The sequence below is a fragment of the Pipra filicauda genome, unplaced genomic scaffold (genome assembly GCF_003945595.2).
Source record: "Pipra filicauda isolate LSUMZ 115617 unplaced genomic scaffold, ASM394559v2 scaffold86_size2582843_pilon, whole genome shotgun sequence".
Lineage (NCBI taxonomy): Eukaryota > Metazoa > Chordata > Aves > Passeriformes > Pipridae > Pipra > Pipra filicauda.
In genome coordinates this window covers 1,599,386-1,616,362 of record NW_024105053.1, presented here as the reverse complement: position 1 = coordinate 1,616,362, position 16,977 = coordinate 1,599,386, and the positions used below count along the sequence as shown (strand labels likewise).

Sequence of the window (16,977 nt, the reverse complement as noted above, 5' to 3'; positions counted from 1 at the left end):
CTATGAAGGTAGGGAAACATGTTCTCAAAACATAACCAAGGCCAGCATGGCAACGCAGCACCATCCCACAATCACACCTGGCCTTCTATCTCAGTGCGGGGGGGGCACGAGGTGTTTCCTACTCTCCCACATCCCCATCTGCCCCTACATGGGCAGAGATGAGAAGTGGGGCATTATTTTTAAAAGAGATAAAACAAAACGAGTCTCAAAGGCCCACAGCAATCGCACAGGGAAGTAGTATAATTGCAGATTGGGCCACTGCAGCCTCCAGTGTCACCTTGGAGATTATCGGGTAAACTCCAGGCCTCCCAAAAAGGGGGGGCCAAAGCAGCCGGGTGTGTAAACAAGTAGAACGAGATCTATAAGTAAGCTTTGCAGGGAGGCTGCAGAGAAGCAGGTGGGGCACTACACCATCCCGGTGCTCTGAACACCTCCACAGTCCTTGGTAAAACCTCGCTTTCAGGATAACATTGCAGGTAGAGGACTTTTTTTTCTCCTGTTTGTTACCTTGCAATAAGTTTCTCCGCTCAACCAAAAGCAGGTTTCTAAAATATATATAATTATATATATTAAAATTATGTATTATTATATATAATTTTATAGTAGAATATATCTTAATATTGTGTATTTTATATTTTAATAAAATTACATATTTTAATATATCATTTTATATTCATATATATATGCTATCTATCTATCTATCTATCTATCTATCTATCTGCAAAATAGCAAGAGCAGTAATATTAACCTGCCAGAAGGTTGGGGATGATGAAGTGAGAGACGGGAAGCTGCTACAGGGTAGCTCAAGTGGGGGTGGTAAGCCAGATTTTTAAAGAGGTGTTTAGATGATTGTCAAATACTCCTGTAGTTTTCATGCTCTTAATAATTTAATGGAATTATAAGGAGTAAACCAAATATGTGCAATTGGTTTAGGCCACTTAATCTAGTCTCAGATCGTAAGAGCTTGTACATTGGGGTAGGTGGTGTGCTACTAGTGTCTTTGGCCAGGACAGGGGCTTTCTGGAGGCTCGGGTAATCCATAGGCAAGTATGCGGACTCTGCCTGTCATGCTGCAGCGTTTTCCAGGATTTCATAGGAGGCTTTTGGGCTCAGCTGAGGGATAACGTTTAAACAAATGATGCAGAGTTTAGACTGAATCTGACTCTTTCCAGGTTTAATCCTCTGGCACAGAGGAATGTAAAAGGACCTGGTTGCTGAATGGCCCAAGGTTTTGCTGGAAAAACTCAACCCAAAATTTAAGGGTTTGCATTTGTTCAGAATACATGCAATAATTTCTGTTTAGCATGCACAACACAACATTGCCCATAGAAACAAACAATGCTGACAATGTGTGCTATTGTAATTGCTCATAGCCCAGGCTGTTAAGCAAAACAAAACTCTCTAGCATTCAAAATTAAAATAAACACTGATGGTTAATTTTACTGAGGGAGATGTCTGATAATCTTGGGTAAGATATAAGAATTAAAACCATGCACAATTATGGTTATGAGCTGTTCTTATTTTATTAATGGGTTTAATATGTAACACATTTGTACGGTGTACAGAGAATTGTTATATTCAGCAAACCCTGATTGCATCTTTAATTACTTCACATTATCCAAAAAGGGGCAAACGCAAAATGAGAGGAAAGAGCATGTGATTCCTCCTTCCTTGCACTGATCTGGAATCTGGTTTTTTCAATATGGCCTAAGAAGGGTTTATCTCTAGCTTAAACCAGCAGCCAACAGAAATAGGAAAGTGGCAAAAGTGTTTCTGTGGACCAGGCTTGTGTGCTGCAGGGTTTGTATTTAACTGGTTTTCTGTATTTACTGGATGTGTAGAAAGGCTTCTCAAACAGATACCACTGTGTGACACAGAAAGCCAGGTCATTTTAAGGTGCTTTAAGGTAAAGTGTAAGTGCAATTACTTTGCAAACAGAATTTAATTGCTGCGTTTTGTATAGCATTTGTTGGTATAGTTTGTATATGGTTTATATAGTGTGTATTTGTTGGTGGTGATTTTGTTACTGAACATTATAGAGAATGCAGATTTGCAAAGAGCAGCAGAAATATTTATTATTAGCGTTTCTAACCATGATACGCGGGGGAAGGGAAGTGGGAATACCTATACTTATGGCATCAGTGATATTATTGGAGTGCTCTGACCCACTTCAGAAGGAGTACTGCAAAAAAAATTTGAATAGTTCAAGCATAATTGCAGAATTATCTGACATCTGGAAATTCGTTTTGTATCAGGAAACCTGAGCTTTGCCTAATTATTTAGCCAAAATGGATTTAAAAGGGACCTTGCATCTGGACAAATTTTTAATAGGTAACTCTTTAACCTTGTAAAAAAAAAGTAAAGCAGTAGCTAATGATGGGGGAAATTCACTAGAAACAAAAAACACCTTTTAAAAGGAAAATGGTTCAATACTAGAGCAACTTGGCCTGGAGATGGTGAGTTCTCAACCAGAAATGCTTGTAGATGTAGAAGCAAACTTTTTGCTTACTGCAGAGATAACAGAGGATTGGCCAGTTTCAGTGCCTTTTATTGTGGCACAGGAGATCATAATAGATATCAAATCAGATTATCCCTCCCTAGTCTCAATTCATGAATCTCGCTGCAATGATTGTTTGCAGTATGCTGGAAATGGTTCCACTGAACCCGAGGCAATGAAATGTTACACTTTTTTCATGGTGTGTGTTTGTGTAGATTTTTGCAGCGTGCAGTGGAGACAAATTATGTCCTCATATAAATACATAACATAGTGTGGAGGCATACTGCACAGTGCTATGCATGCATTATGCACTCTGTGTATTGAAGTATAGTTGTTATATATTATATATAAGCTATAGTGGATAATTATATAATGGAGATATAGTTCGCACTGTGTTTATGTAACCTCACTGTATTTTATATTCTTTCCAGCTAAAAATTTCCCCTTAAGGACAGGTCATTGTTTACAGAAAACATTTTTGGCTGCTGATCTCATGCAGCTGTAAGGTCTTTCTGGTCACTGGTTAATGAGTTCCCAGAAGAACTTTGCTTGTTCTGTCTAAACCAAAGGCCAAAATGGTCTCTATTCTACCTCTCTAGACTTGTACAATCATCTATTACTCAAACCAACTGGGGTGTACAAAACCATTTTATTTTTCTGTTTTTCCAAGCTCAACTGCAGTCATCTGAAGGGTTATAAAATTCAGCATATGTGACATGACCAGCAGTCATAGCCAATGCTCTGCAGACAGGAGCAGAGTAGTTAAGATGAAACAGTTTGATTCCATGTTTCTCATAAGTTTTCTCTGACTATTTCAATTCACACTTCTGTACATGCAATGACAATGGGATTGGAAGTGCCACGTGCACTAATGCCTCACAGGGCTGCCCATCTCCTCATCGCAGCACTGCCTCAGCAAGTGGCAGTCTTGACCCTGAGCATGTGCCCAGGGGCCAGGATTTCATGTGGTCCTAAAATATCGGTTATGGGCATGGACAGCCCTGTTTTTTTTTAGCACTAGGCAAAAATAGTGCCTGTGGGAGAAGGGGTGACCCTCTGCCAGCCCGGGCATGCTCCTCTTGGTGGTGCTATTGCAGCACTGCAGATTTCACAGGCTGGTTTTCTCCCTTTATTCCTCTGAGGGAAGCTGGAAGGCTTGTGTGACTTGGCAGAGTCTGAAGCCCCGAAGTTCTAAATGCTGTGCAAGTTTAAGGTACTAATTTATTCTGCAGTTGTGTTAAAAAAGCAGGAGGTGTCATCTGCAGGTGATTGCTGTTGCTCAGACATGCCATGGGAGAAAGCTCTGCTCTGGAGAATTAGGGACTTAGTGGAACAAAAGCAAATCTAAGGCAAAGGTCCTCACCCAGGATAATTTTTGTATTCCTGTGGTCAAATGCTAATTGCAAACCTCTCCAGGTGGAGGAGAGGCTTGGCAGGAGTGCAGGGAATGTGGAGGCAACCTCACTCTCTTGGCTTCATCCACTGGTTTTCACTGTATTTTCACATTTTAGGCAGAAAATTCTTACCCAGGCATTCCTATCTAATCACAGGATGGTTGACTGAGCTTTCCTTTCATGGTTCATGACCTATACTGGCAATTTCCTTTCTGATAGAAGGATAAAAGGGCAAGGAAATAGAGAGTCAAAATGAGTTGTCATGAAAGAATTGCCACCAGACCTTGCAGGTGAGGGACTTGGGATGCTCCATATTCTAAGGCAGGTTTCAGCCCTATGCCTGAATGTGAATCCATGTCACAAGACTGCTTTTGTCTTTCAGATGTCGGGCACAGCAAGACATGACCGAGACATGGTAATACAGGCTAAAAGAAGCCTGTTGGGAGCTACTGACCCAGTCGAAAAGCTGCGATTGTTGTGTTTAGCGAGGGGATCTGCTGGCATCAAAGGACTTGGAAAGTGAGTCTAAGAAGTCAAATCCATTATTCAGCCTAATAGTTTTAGCTGCAAGAGGCTCACAGGCTTAACAGGGACCAAAATTTGAGTTTCCTGGTTCCAATGCAAACGCCACAACTTACAACCTGGCCTCGGGGCCCATGTGTTTTGGGCCACAGGACTGGCCTGCTTGCCCATTGAAGGGATGAGCGGTGTGAATCTCTCATGGGAAGATGCTCCTGTGAGACCCAGAACAACTCCTGCCAGGGAGAGAAGGGAAGCTTAAGACACATATCTCTCTTTGGTGTTGCCACATGAGAGGAGCCCCGAAGAAAAGATACAAGGACTCCCTGAAACAACACCTCAGCCTTGGCCACATTGATCACCATAACTGGTCTATTCTGGCCTCCAATCGGGAGGCCTGGAGACACACCATCTATAACGCAGCTGTCTCCTTTGAGAACACACGCAGGATCACTCTCGAGGAGAAAAGGCAACGCAGAAAGAACCGTGTATTGCAGAATATACCATCTAAGGAGTCTTTCTGCTGTGCCTTTTGCAATTGGACATGTCTGTCACATATTGGCCTCATAAGCCACCAGCGTGCCTGCAACAAATGTGGATAGAGCCTTCCCAAATCTTCGTTCGCGAAGCCCAGCCATGATAGTTTTTGAAAATTAATTTAAGTATCTCACTACAGGGGATTTTATGCTTCTTTTCTTTCAGATGTGATTCCCTTGTGTGTAATGGTCTGTGTAATGGTCTGTGTAGTTTGTGGGAGGCACCTAGACTCCTTTTGCACCTCGGTCCTGGGAAAGGGGTGCATCACACCTTGAAACCCCTCACAGGCCCTATAAACCACAAAGGGATCCAGGTGGTGACCAACTGGAACTTCATCTAAATGCCCAACTTGCCAAAGGCAGAGGGCTATAATAAACAGGAGGACCATGGCAGCCTTCCCCTCATTTACCTTCAGATGTGTCATAGTCAGGCACCCAATAGAAACCAGTTATCTCTGCTGCCTATAACTGTGGAGGGTTTTGTTGGTTGGGGGTTTTATTCCTTTCCCCCCACCCCCCATCAGAAGACTGAACAATGTTACCTCAATAAAGTGACCCTGTGCTCCAGCACTGTGTTAAACCACTGCAGCATTCTCCATGTTTTCCTGTGCATTTTCCTCAAATGTCATGTTTCCTGCAGAGTATTTCGAATGATGGATGTCGAGAATAGCAGAACCCTTGATTTCGAAGAATTTATAAGGGGATTAAATGTGTACGCGATCACACTCGACAAGGAAGAAGCACAAAAGCTTTTCCATATATTTGATAAAAATGGCAATGGAACAATTGACTTTGATGAATTTCTTGTTACACTGAGAGTAAGTCTGGAAATTTTTGTTAATACTGCATTAAATGGAGAAAAATACTGCAGAACAGAACAGAACAAGATAGAATAGAATATTTGCAAATAAATGGTTGTGATTTTTTTCGATGAATTGCAGCCTTGATTAAGTTACCTAAATTCCTGTGTTGTAATCTGAGTACCTATGTCGTTCAGCTCATTAATCTCACTTCTTTGTGCGTCATTTTATGGTGCATCTCTTTATAACATGAACTAATCCAGGGGAGACTCTCTTTAGTCCACCATGCCGTGGCTGATTTTGATTGGAGTCTCTTTGCTCTGATGAAGTCTAAACAATTAAGATAGAAAATATTAGTGTTTAGAGTAATTAGTAATTTCTTGTTAGAAATGTATAAAATGGGTGGAACAGGAAAGTGTTCTATTTTCTCTCTTATTGTCCATTTACTATTGTACTGGTTGGCACTGAATAGTCTCAATTACATTGCTTTTTTATGGTGATATATTGTCCTTTCTAGCTCATGGACAGTGTAGACTGTCAGCCATGCACCTCGAAATAGTTTTACTGCTAACAACAGCAGGTACTTGAATTTGGCAAGTAGTTGGCAGAAATAAAATGATTCTGTTAATATTTCCTTACAGCCTCCCATGTCGAATGCAAGGAAAGAAATAATAATGCAAGCATTTCAAAAATTAGATAAGACCGGAGATGGTGTCATAACAATCGAAGACTTACGAGAGGTATACAATCCAAAACACCATCCCAAATATTTAAATGGAGACTGGACAGAAGAACAAGTTTTTAGAGCCTTTCTGGATAATTTTGATTCACCCTATGACAAAGATGGGAAGGTAAGTAAAACACCTAATGTCAAGCCATGAAATCACCATCTGACTCAGCACTTGACTTATATTATTAAATGTACAAGTGATTGCAGTACCACGCATTTGCATCACATTTATATGGAAAAATAAAGTAGATGCATAGTGTGTGCATAGCACTGCTGGTACAGTTTGCTTGCACAATCTGAGGCAAAGGGGCTCTGCAGGAGGTACAAGAGATTACATTACCAGGCTTGTAACCTTCATGCTAAAGGATGCTGATTTTCAAGATCCACATGAATTGGAGGATTTTTCACTTCTTAGGAGAACAAATACTAGAACTCAGTTCAAAAGCAGTTTCCTTAATATGTTAAATACTTTACAGTTAGTTCTTCTCCAGTGTGATTACTCAGACATTTGACTCAGAAATCTGTCCATAATACAGATAGATTTATCTACAGAGAGTTGGAGGGAGGATGGAGTTGGGGGTGCTGCCACCAGCTGTGTGCCCTGAGGAGCCATGAGCTGGGGCAGAACTGCAAGCTCTTCCTGCCCTCTGCCTAAGCTCTCTGGTGCAGGTGCAAAGCCTGGGCAATTTTGGGATGGACTTCTTGTGCATCTGCTTTGCAACCATCTCTGAGACAAGCTGTGTTGAGGGGAAACAGTTTCCCCCCCCTGAAGTTACAAAATGGACTAGGGAATTGGATTTTGGAGCTCTCAAACCATGACACAAGCCTGCTCTGTTTCCCCTTGTTCTGTGCCTGTAAACTCCTTTTGACTCACCTTAATGCTGGATCTCCATGGTTCACATGGTAATATTCTCAGTCTGAACAGTTAATAATACCAAACTGGGTAAGGTTTTATTAGTGCTTTGTGGAACATCTTTAACACTTTCCACTCTTGAGGCTGCACCTGTGTGTTCATGCCTGCATTACACTGATGACTTCTACCTGTCTAGTGGATGGCTACTATACCCAAATCCTTCACTTGCTCTGCTTCTAACACCCAGGCTCTCATTTGTAGAGAGGTAATGGATTTTATTTTCCTTTGGCATGACTTTGCACTTAATAGAACTGAATTTCATCCCTTATGCTGTTGTGTCATCCTTGGAGCTACTAGTTTTGGGCCAGCTGTCCCCTTCCTTCTCTACAACAGTGGTGATATCTAACAAATCTCAAACAAAAGGTTCCTACTTTTTGTGCTGAGGTCATCCAGGAACACATTAAATGAATCTCCAAAGTGATCCTTGATGTGTTCAGTGCCTTGTTTTGCTGAGCACCCACCTCTTGTTCAGCAATCTTGACGTTAGTTCACCTGATTGCTGTTTCTTCTGAGAACTAACTGTGGCTTTCCTGTGCCTGAATCAGAAGACACTAATGATACTGAATACCTAAAATATTTTTAACAGAAATGCCTCAAGGTAAAGCAATTGCTAAAAAGGTCCTCTTCACTGTGATCTCATGGGGTCCCTCTGAAATAGGCAGGGTCAGCAAGGCTTTGTAATCAGTTCATGATGGTAGGACAGTCTATAGTGATCCCTTCTCCCTATTGTCATGTTTTACTTAGCTCTCAAGCACACAATGCAATCAGAGTAAATATCATAGGTTCATAGAATATGCTGAGTTGGAAGAGATCCATCAAGATCATTGAGTCCAACTCCTGGCTCTGTGCATGACAGCTCAAGAATCCCACCATGTGCCTGAGAGTGTTGTCCAAACACTTCTTGAATTCTGTCAGGCTTGTGCTGTGACCACTTCCCTGGGGAGCCTGTTCCAGTGCCCAACCACCCTCTGGGTGAAGAAACTTTTCTTGATATCCAGCCTAAACCTCCCTGACTCAGCTTCAGGGCATTTCCTCAAGTCCTGTCACTGGTCACCACAGAGTGAAGAGATCAGGACCTGCCCCTCTGCTTACCTTCGTGAGGATGTTGTAGACTGCCATGAGATTTCTCCTCAGTTTCCTCTTCTACAGGCTGAGAACAAACTGAGTGACCTCAGCTGCTCCTCACAAGGCTTTCCCTCAAGGCCATTCACCATCCTCATGGCCCTCCTTTGTACCCTCTTTAATAACGTAATGCCTTTTTAATTGTTTTTATTTTTCTATGTGTTGTTGATTCAAAGAATGACCTACATGGTTCAAGAGTTAAGACATCGCGAGAGACATGCACTGTTCATCTGCTAATTTTATCCTTATTTTTTGTAATGGTCATTTTAAAATGATTCCACCTCACAATACCTGTGAAAGATATTCAAAACCCTTAGGTATTTGAAAAAGTAATTACTTCATTAAGTAAGACTTGTTTAGAGCAATGATATTTTCTCTCTATGGGTAGATATAAAGTTCTGAGTTGTCTCTGGATTGTATCAGAAACCCCATCCACCTTTATTAATAGTAACGCAAAGTATCAGATCATATCGTCCCTGGAAAAAAGTACTTTAAAACATCTGTCTTCTTAGGCAACAGTGATTTTAACTTTAGTTCCTGGTAATGTTAGTGAACTTCACATGTTTCATGTCCATCCAAGTGTTCTGTAGGACAAGAGCTTGTGTCTAGGAAAGAAGTGAACTTAAGCAATTTTTCTGTGTCTTTTTTGCCTCCTGTTTGATTCCTTTTTGTTAACAACAACACAAAATAGCAGATGTTCTGTTTCCTAAAGAAACACCTCCATGTGTGGTTTTGACTTATAGCATTAAAAGAAAATATTTGTTTTCCTATTTTAAATCTCTCTGTCTCAGGTCACAACAGAAGAATTCATGAACTACTATGCAGGAGTCAGCGCTTCAATTGATTCGGATATCTACTTTATCGTCATGATGAAGACTGCTTGGAAACTCTGATAATATGGTTAAAGAAACAAAACTTGACTTCCACCTTCAGTAGGTTTCTTTGATTAAGTGTATGCACAACAACACTCTCATGTTCCATAACAACAGTTTTCAGTAACTATGCCAATTACAGTCAATCTGCAGAATTAATTCCCAGATGCTTCAGTAGGCTCAGCTTCAGGGGATTGGAGAATAATCAGAGAGCAGATCTGGCATCCAGCCACCCCGCACATCTGTCCCTTTTCTCCCTACATCCTGGCATGTCTTTTCTCAGATGAGCTGCTCCTTTCTTTTCAGACATCTGCAGTAGGTCCCTGAGGCTCCTGAATATATCCCCTCCTCCAGTGTTAGATACAGCTCTCTTTGACAAGAGGAGAAAACCAAAATATTCTGGAAGTGTGGTGGTCTTGCAGGAAAAATCCTTCCTTCTAGTTTAAGAAAACAGCAAAAATACCTGCTGGACAAGGAAAATTACAAGTTCTTTATTGTAGCGCTGGGTGCAATCCTAAGTCACATGGGTCTGGAAAGCACACCACCATTTGAAAAACGGGTCTTTTTGTATTCTCTTGGTTAGAGAAGCTGTTACATATTCAGTAGGTGTCAGGTATTTTACCTTAAAAGGTAATTTTTCGGACTCAGGAGGGGGTGTTACCCTCCCTCTTGATTGACTTGTGACATACCCTCCCCGTACATTGTACGGGGGGATCTCTCTGCACACAAAGGCCGTCCACGTGGCCGTGAGTACATGTTTATTTTTATACTTTTCCCTATTACCGGCCACAAAGTTTCCCTGGTGTCAGGCCCAGACAGGACCTTCCACCTTACAGCTTTCATGATACACCTAAAAAACCCTTGGAACTAAATGAAAGAAAAGAAAATCCCACCCCCTTCTGTTTTCCACTAAATTCATTTTGCTTATAATAAAACCAGATTATTTATTTCTCATAATCCCCCCTTTTTCTCTTTATTCATGGTTTTATTATGTCTTCTACGTCAACTGTCTCTGGACCTTTCGAGTCTGTTCCCACTCGGTAATATATCTTGTGCTTCATCCATTCTTTCCGTTTGTTTGGTAAGTTCCAACTCAAGTAATGCTTTCTGCACCTTTTCCATGTCTTTAGTCTGCTTGGGGGCCAGCTGCAAGATCATGATTTTTTGGATTCCCAGGCCTCTGATTGTAGTGGTCTTTGGATCCACTGGCATGGCAGTTAATTGCATTCCTTGGACAACACTAGAAATTAATCTCATAAAACATGAGGTTAGACAGGGTAGAAACAATAATCCAGAGATAGCACATAATGAGAAAAACCCCACTTGCTTCCGCCATGCCCCTCTGAATAAGTTAGTCCACCACCCTCCATCTACTATGGAATTCCATTTTTGGTACTGGTACATGGGCTATTTTCTGGATGTTGGAGGCTATTTCCATTACGGCTTCATAATTATCATAAATTTGTAAACAGCAGTCTGAGGTGTTAAATTGTCCACAGACTTCTCCTTCTTCTGCTAAAAGATAGTCTAGGGCTAATCTGTTTTGGTATATGGCTGCTCTGCTTTGACACTGTTGTTTGCCTATTAATTCTAACCCCCTTGCAGTCTGATATATGACTATTGCAACTACAGTTTGTAGCCATATGATTCGATTGAGCATATAAATAGGTGTACGATAACCCCATGTCTCATCCTGTGCCCATGGAGCTGGTCCATAATAATCAGTAATTCTCTCAGGAGGCCACTCCTGCTCTCCTCATTTTTGGGTTCCTCCTATTGAGTATCCCTTAATCTTGATATAGGGTATTTTCTCTTTAATTTGTCTTTTTTCTCGGTTAAGGGAGTCGTATAACAGGACTCCTAATTTGTCCCTGCTTTCTAAGGGTAGTAGAAAGCGGCAAAATCCAGGCAAAATAATTCCTATGGCACAGCAGCCTTTCCAATTTTCTGGTAAGATTGTGTATGCTCTTTTTCCACAAATCCAAAAGAGCCCATTGGATGCCTTCCAAAAATTTTTGGACATGTTATCAATGTTGTCCCAAAATTTCGATATTTCTTTTATTCTGGAAAAAGGGTTTATTTTGGTTTTGTTGCATTGGTAGAGTTTCTGGTTTACATCCCACTCACAGCTGGGCTTCTTTTTCTTGACCAATAGTCAGTTGGGGCTTGTGGAAAATACTGTGAGTGAAGTTAGTCTTTAGAGTTTGCTTGCACGGGGTTTCCCCAACTGGATGTACAAAATGAGTTCCTGTTCTCCATATACAATCCCTTCCTATCCACCCTTCTGGCCTATTTGCTTTATTATGAGAGAATGTATAAGTTCCCTTGAGTATCTCTCGAGCATCTAGACTAAAACCTCTCCAGGACCATTCTTCTGCCATTAAAGGTCCCCCACAAACCAAACAGTGATTCGCTCTTAACCCTTTAGCAATTTCCTCTGCTAGATGAACAAACAAATTCTTCCCCACTGCGGGGAGTTCAAAATCTCTGTTCTCCTCTTTTGTTAGTTCAGAATATAAATCACTCAACTGTGGCAGTAGAAGGTGATCTTTAGATGTTTTTTGTTTGGTATCTGTGATGATTTCTTCTATTATTAGGTCAGGGACTCCTGACTCACTGATGATATCCCAACAAATCCATGCCTCACCCATGGGGCAGAATGATCCTAATCGTGCTCCTTCTGACCCTAAATTCTTTGCCACTCCATAGCGCCTGTTACCTACTACGCAGGTTTCCAATTCTTTCTTATCGTAACAAGCTTTGTTCACGTATTCATGTGCCATAAAGGTGGTTACGACACCTGTCTCATAGTACACATTTTGGTAACACTTCTGGCAGTGGTCATCTTCTTGCTCTAGTGTTTGTTTAGTCATTTCTTTAACGGTAGCCACCATTATTTCGATCTTATTTCTCTGTCTTTCCTCATCCCTTCGGGCATGCACCTTTTGAGCTTCTTTCAACAATTCGTTCAACCCTTTTTCGTTCCAATCCTCTATCTTTTCTAATTTCTTCCTAATATCTGGCCAAGAATGAGTTACAAAACAAACTTTTAGTAATTCTTGTCCTGCTCGACTGTCTAGTTGTATACCTGAATATTGTTGTATATTTCTCTTCAGTATTTTCAACCATTCCAATGGTGACTCATCTTTATTTTGCTTTTCATCAAAAGCTTTGGCTGTGTTTTGCCCCCGAGGGACCACTTCTTTAATTCCTTTAATGACACAATTACAATAATCGATCATATTTTGACTTCTTTGTCCAGGTATTTTTGCCGTTTTCTTAAGTTGGAAGCAAGGATTTTTCCTGCAGTCTTGGGCAGGCTGTTATAAATGGGAAGTCTGTCCCAAGAGGGTCACATAGCCCTTTCACCTGTAGCACTGTAGGCTCCTGTAGCTCTTGGCTCCTTGAGGAATGCAGCAGCTGCTTATCTCTCTCCTGGGAACATTTGAATTCCCAGTGCTGGGAGGCTGAAGGGAGAAACAAATCAAGAAGGGGAGACATGGACCAGAACTGCAAAATGCTCTTTAAAGCCCTGTTTTCTCCCTGACTCACAACTAAACATGCAGGCATCTTTCCTCTGCGTGCTTTTTTTCAAACCCCTGTGGGCCTGCTTATAGATTTCCACTTGCCTTCCCCTGCTTTGATTCCTTTATTTTTGTACTGTGAGATCATTTTACTAATATTTTTCTTAAAGGGGATAAATGTGTTACAGTATTTTTTTCTCTATGTTCCTGGAACATTTGCTGGCTTAGTAACTGTTGTCTGTACATACCTATACTGAAAGTTGCTTACTACTTTTTCATATTTACAGGGGTTTATGACCAAGCTGTGACTTCTGGGAAGTATAGAGCTTGTAACTTGTCCACCAGATGAAAATTCTCGAGATATCTTTGCTTTTCAGTTCTTTTTCTGATGCCGAATAAAGATTGGAAACCTGTCTTCATAGTCACACCAATGAAGCTATCTTGGTTTGTCTTTTGTCCTTTGCCCATACAGTGAGGAAATCATGGCTGGGCTTCATGAACGAAGATTAGGAAAAGGTCTCTACCCACGTTTGTTACAAGCGCGCTGGTGGCTAAAAAGGCCAATACAAGATAGGCATGTCTGGTTGCAAAAGGCACAGCAGAAGGACTCCTTAGGTGATAAATTCTGCAAGGCACAATTCTTTCTGCGTTGTCTGTTCACCTCGAGAGAGATCCTGCGTGCTTTCTCAAAGGCATCAGCAGCGTTATAGATGGTGTGTCTCCAGACCTCCCGGTTGGAGGCCAGAGTAGACCAGTTATGTTGATCAATGTGACCAAGGCTGAGATGTTGTTTCAGGGAGTCCTTGTATCTTTTCTTCGGGGCTCCTCTCTTGCGGCAGCCGGTGGCAAGTTCACCATAAAGGAAGATCTTAGGGAGGCGGTGGTTGGTCCTTCATCCTGGAGACGTGTCCTGCCCAGCGCAGCTGTGTTCTCAGTAACATGACCTCAATACCTGTGACTGCTGCTTGTTCTAGAACAGATGTATTGGTTACATAATCTGACCAGTGGATGTTTAGGATTGTGCGGAGACAGCGTTGATGGAAGCGTTCTAGGAGTCGCAGGTGGTGGTGGTAGATGACCCATGATTCAGATCCATATAAGAGAGTAAACAGCACTATGGCTCTGTAAACACTGATCTTGGTACTTTTCTTCAACGTCTATCCCGTATTGGCCTTATTAGCCACCAGCGTGCTTGTAACAAAAGTGGATAGAGCCTTCCCAAATCATCCTTCACGAAGCCTAGCCATGATGACTTTTCTTCAAGTGTTTATTTTGCCAAACTCTTTTATGGAGTTTTCCAAAAGCACTATATACCTTTGCTAACTGTTGTCTATCTCTCCGTCAATCTTACCGTCCGAGGAGATGAGGCTACCCAGGTAATTAAACTGCTGGACTGATTTGAAATGGTGTACATGGGAATGGTGCACAATGGTGCAATGGGGAAATGGTACACAAAGAAAACTGTTAAAAACCAAACAAATAAACAAAAAGAACACTCTGTGTTTGTGCTGTCTAATTATCCCTGCTTTAGTTCTGTTTTTCTTCTACTTTCTGCTTCTCTCTTGTCATTTGCTGCTCTCCCAGACTGAGAAGCTGCTGCTGTAGCAAAGAGTAACTGGCTTGTGCATGGCAGCATTTGCTCCATTTCAGGCTGGCAGCCAGCTAAAAGCAGTACAGGGTTATAGACCAGACTTTCAAAAGAGCCTTTCTGATGAAGTCTCACTCTTACTTGGTCTGGGTTGCTAACAGTTCAAACACTGAAGTCCTGAGTGCTTGCTGCAGTGATCCTGTGCAAGCCCTGGTTTTGTTTTGTCCCATCATGATCTCAGTATAAGCAATAGCTGCTTGAAATTCCTTAGGGAAGGCTGTGCAAATTCAGTTATTTTCTTTGACCTGTAAGCCTCCAGAAACTTGCATACTGGCTGACACTGGAAGCCGGTAGAAAAATTCTCCTTACGATTGCCATCAATCGTAAGAGGAGCCTTTACTTGCAGCAATGCTGCTGAAGTGCCAAATACATAAAAAACAAACTTACTATCAAATAGGAACTGTACATGTTTTGGCAGCTTCAGTAGAATCCATTCATTTCTCTTTTATTAATTGATTTTACAACATGCTGTTGTGCTATCTGTCTTCTCTTTCAAATAAAAAGAAAGTATTGTGGATGGACTGTGGGAATCACAAAATGAAAAAAAACATTTCCTTTTGACTTGCTATCTCATGTCTTCAGACCCCACAGCGATCTGACATGCTGATATTTAATCAAGTGCAGTTGAAGTTTTAATCTGACTAACTGCAACCAGTTTGTCTTTGATTACTAATACCTTCCAATTTTACTTAATCCCCCCAAAATATATATTTTCAGAAAGGAGGAGTAGTACATAAAGCAACTATTCTTTTTTAAAACCAGCAGAAGCTTTGTCACTGGGAGTCTTAGCTGAGCCTTTGGTGGCTGGGGAAAGCCAGTGCTGGGGAAAGTGCTGGGGAAAGCCAGTGCTTCAGGACAAGATCTCTACTCTGAGCTTGACTAACAGGGTTTGTGTGGGGATCTGAAGGACATGAGCCAGGAGAGCTCAAACCCCCTCATCCTGGTGGTGTATCCCTGGCGCTCTCAGAGCAGTTCCCAGCTCCTCAGGTCTGCCTGTGCATGGACCTCATCACTCACTGGGTAAGTTTCTCAGCATAAGAACATTGTTCACAGACAAGGCATTTCAACATTTGTACAGAACCACGTTTCCAAGGGCTGATTTCAGATTCCTTAGAAGTCAGTGGCAAAGTTTCCTTTCACTTCTGTAGGAACAGAGTTGCTCTTGGAGCAGTCTGAATAAAAACTGGTAACTGCAGAATAGGCATAGTGTTTCCAGGAGAAAAATTAATAATCTGGGAAGGAGTAACATGATTTTTCACTCTTAATAAGATGCTGTCGAAAACAAATCTGTCCTGTACGAAGTGTAATTTGATTTATATGTGTACAAATTCATGGAACAAACACAGGCATTGCATCAACTGCTAGGTAAGAAAATCTCTCCTGGGAGACATGCAACCATAATGACACATTGAGCAAACACACTGGAGTTTCAAAGGAAGCACTTTTCAGGGCTTAATGGCAGGTTAAAGGGATTTTAAGCAGACATGAAGGATTATCAGGGCTAACAGCAAGTGCCCTTCAGAACCATCCTTCAGCACTTCACTGTCCCTGTCTGCAATCGAGGAGAGCCAAAAATGAAGCTGAAATGCCTGTGTTCATCTGCAGGCTGCTGTATGCTGGCTACAGACCCACCAGATGCAGGAGATAGGTGGAGATGCAGTCTGTCCTGCCAGCCTGTGGCTGCACAGCACACACAGCAGATTTTGGGAGATAGGTGGCAATGCACACCATCATATCTAGTGCTAGCATCAAGATTGTAGATCTTGGTTGGTGCTTCATGTTTGAAGCAGTGTTTCTTCTTTCTGATTGTGCAACAGATGCTAAACAGGATGGCACAAACCATAGGAGCATCTGAGTCTGCAGGGCTGTGGGGCAGTCCCAGAGGCAGAGGTTTCACCTGCACCTTGAGCTCCAGCCTGCCCCCGTGGCACAGTGCCTTGACAGGGATAAGTTCTGCCCTCCCCACCAGGCAGCACCACAGCTTGCTCCAAAATTGCTGGTAGAGCCCTGAGGAAAAGAGGGAAAAGGCACCCTTATAACTCCCCTAAAACTCTGCCCCAACTCCCCTCTGCCTGAGCCATCAGAGCATCTCTGTGACAACATCCGACCACCCCAAAAGAACACAAGGATTGAGGGCAAAGAGGTGTGGAACAGCCTTTTCTTCTGGTGTGTTTCCCTGGGAAAGGTGGCACTTCTGCAGCATGCTTCATTGCATTTTGATTTTGCTCTTTTTGTGCTACTAGTGGCTTTGTGTTTTTGTCCTGGAGAGGAAATTTTTGGGGTAATATGGTACAGAATTGTTGTTTGGCTTATACTGTTTCCTGCAGCATAAATTTCTGCTTCAAGAAGCTGAGTTTAATGCAAGCCCCACACTCTGCCGTATATTCTTAAAACTAGACCACAAGATATATTCAGTTATCCG

General features: G+C 41.9%; 1 protein-coding gene across 2 annotated transcripts; it reads left to right on the top strand.

Annotated features, from left to right (window-relative positions):
- Positions 1 to 440: 440 nt before the first annotated feature.
- Positions 441 to 13,338, top strand: CAPSL (calcyphosine like). Of its 2 annotated transcripts, XM_027745688.2 has the most exons (6): positions 441 to 476; positions 4,274 to 4,410; positions 5,587 to 5,764; positions 6,388 to 6,597; positions 9,303 to 9,443; positions 13,195 to 13,338. In XM_027745688.2, the coding sequence occupies exons 2-5, from the start codon at positions 4,274 to 4,276 to the stop codon at positions 9,402 to 9,404; spliced, it is 627 nt and encodes a 208-aa protein (XP_027601489.1). In that variant the 5' UTR covers positions 441 to 476; the 3' UTR covers positions 9,405 to 9,443; positions 13,195 to 13,338. The 2 variants fall into 2 exon arrangements, with proteins under 2 accessions (XP_027601489.1, XP_039246685.1); XM_039390751.1 differs by lacking the exon at positions 9,303 to 9,443.
- The last annotated feature ends 3,639 nt before the right edge of the window (positions 13,339 to 16,977 follow it).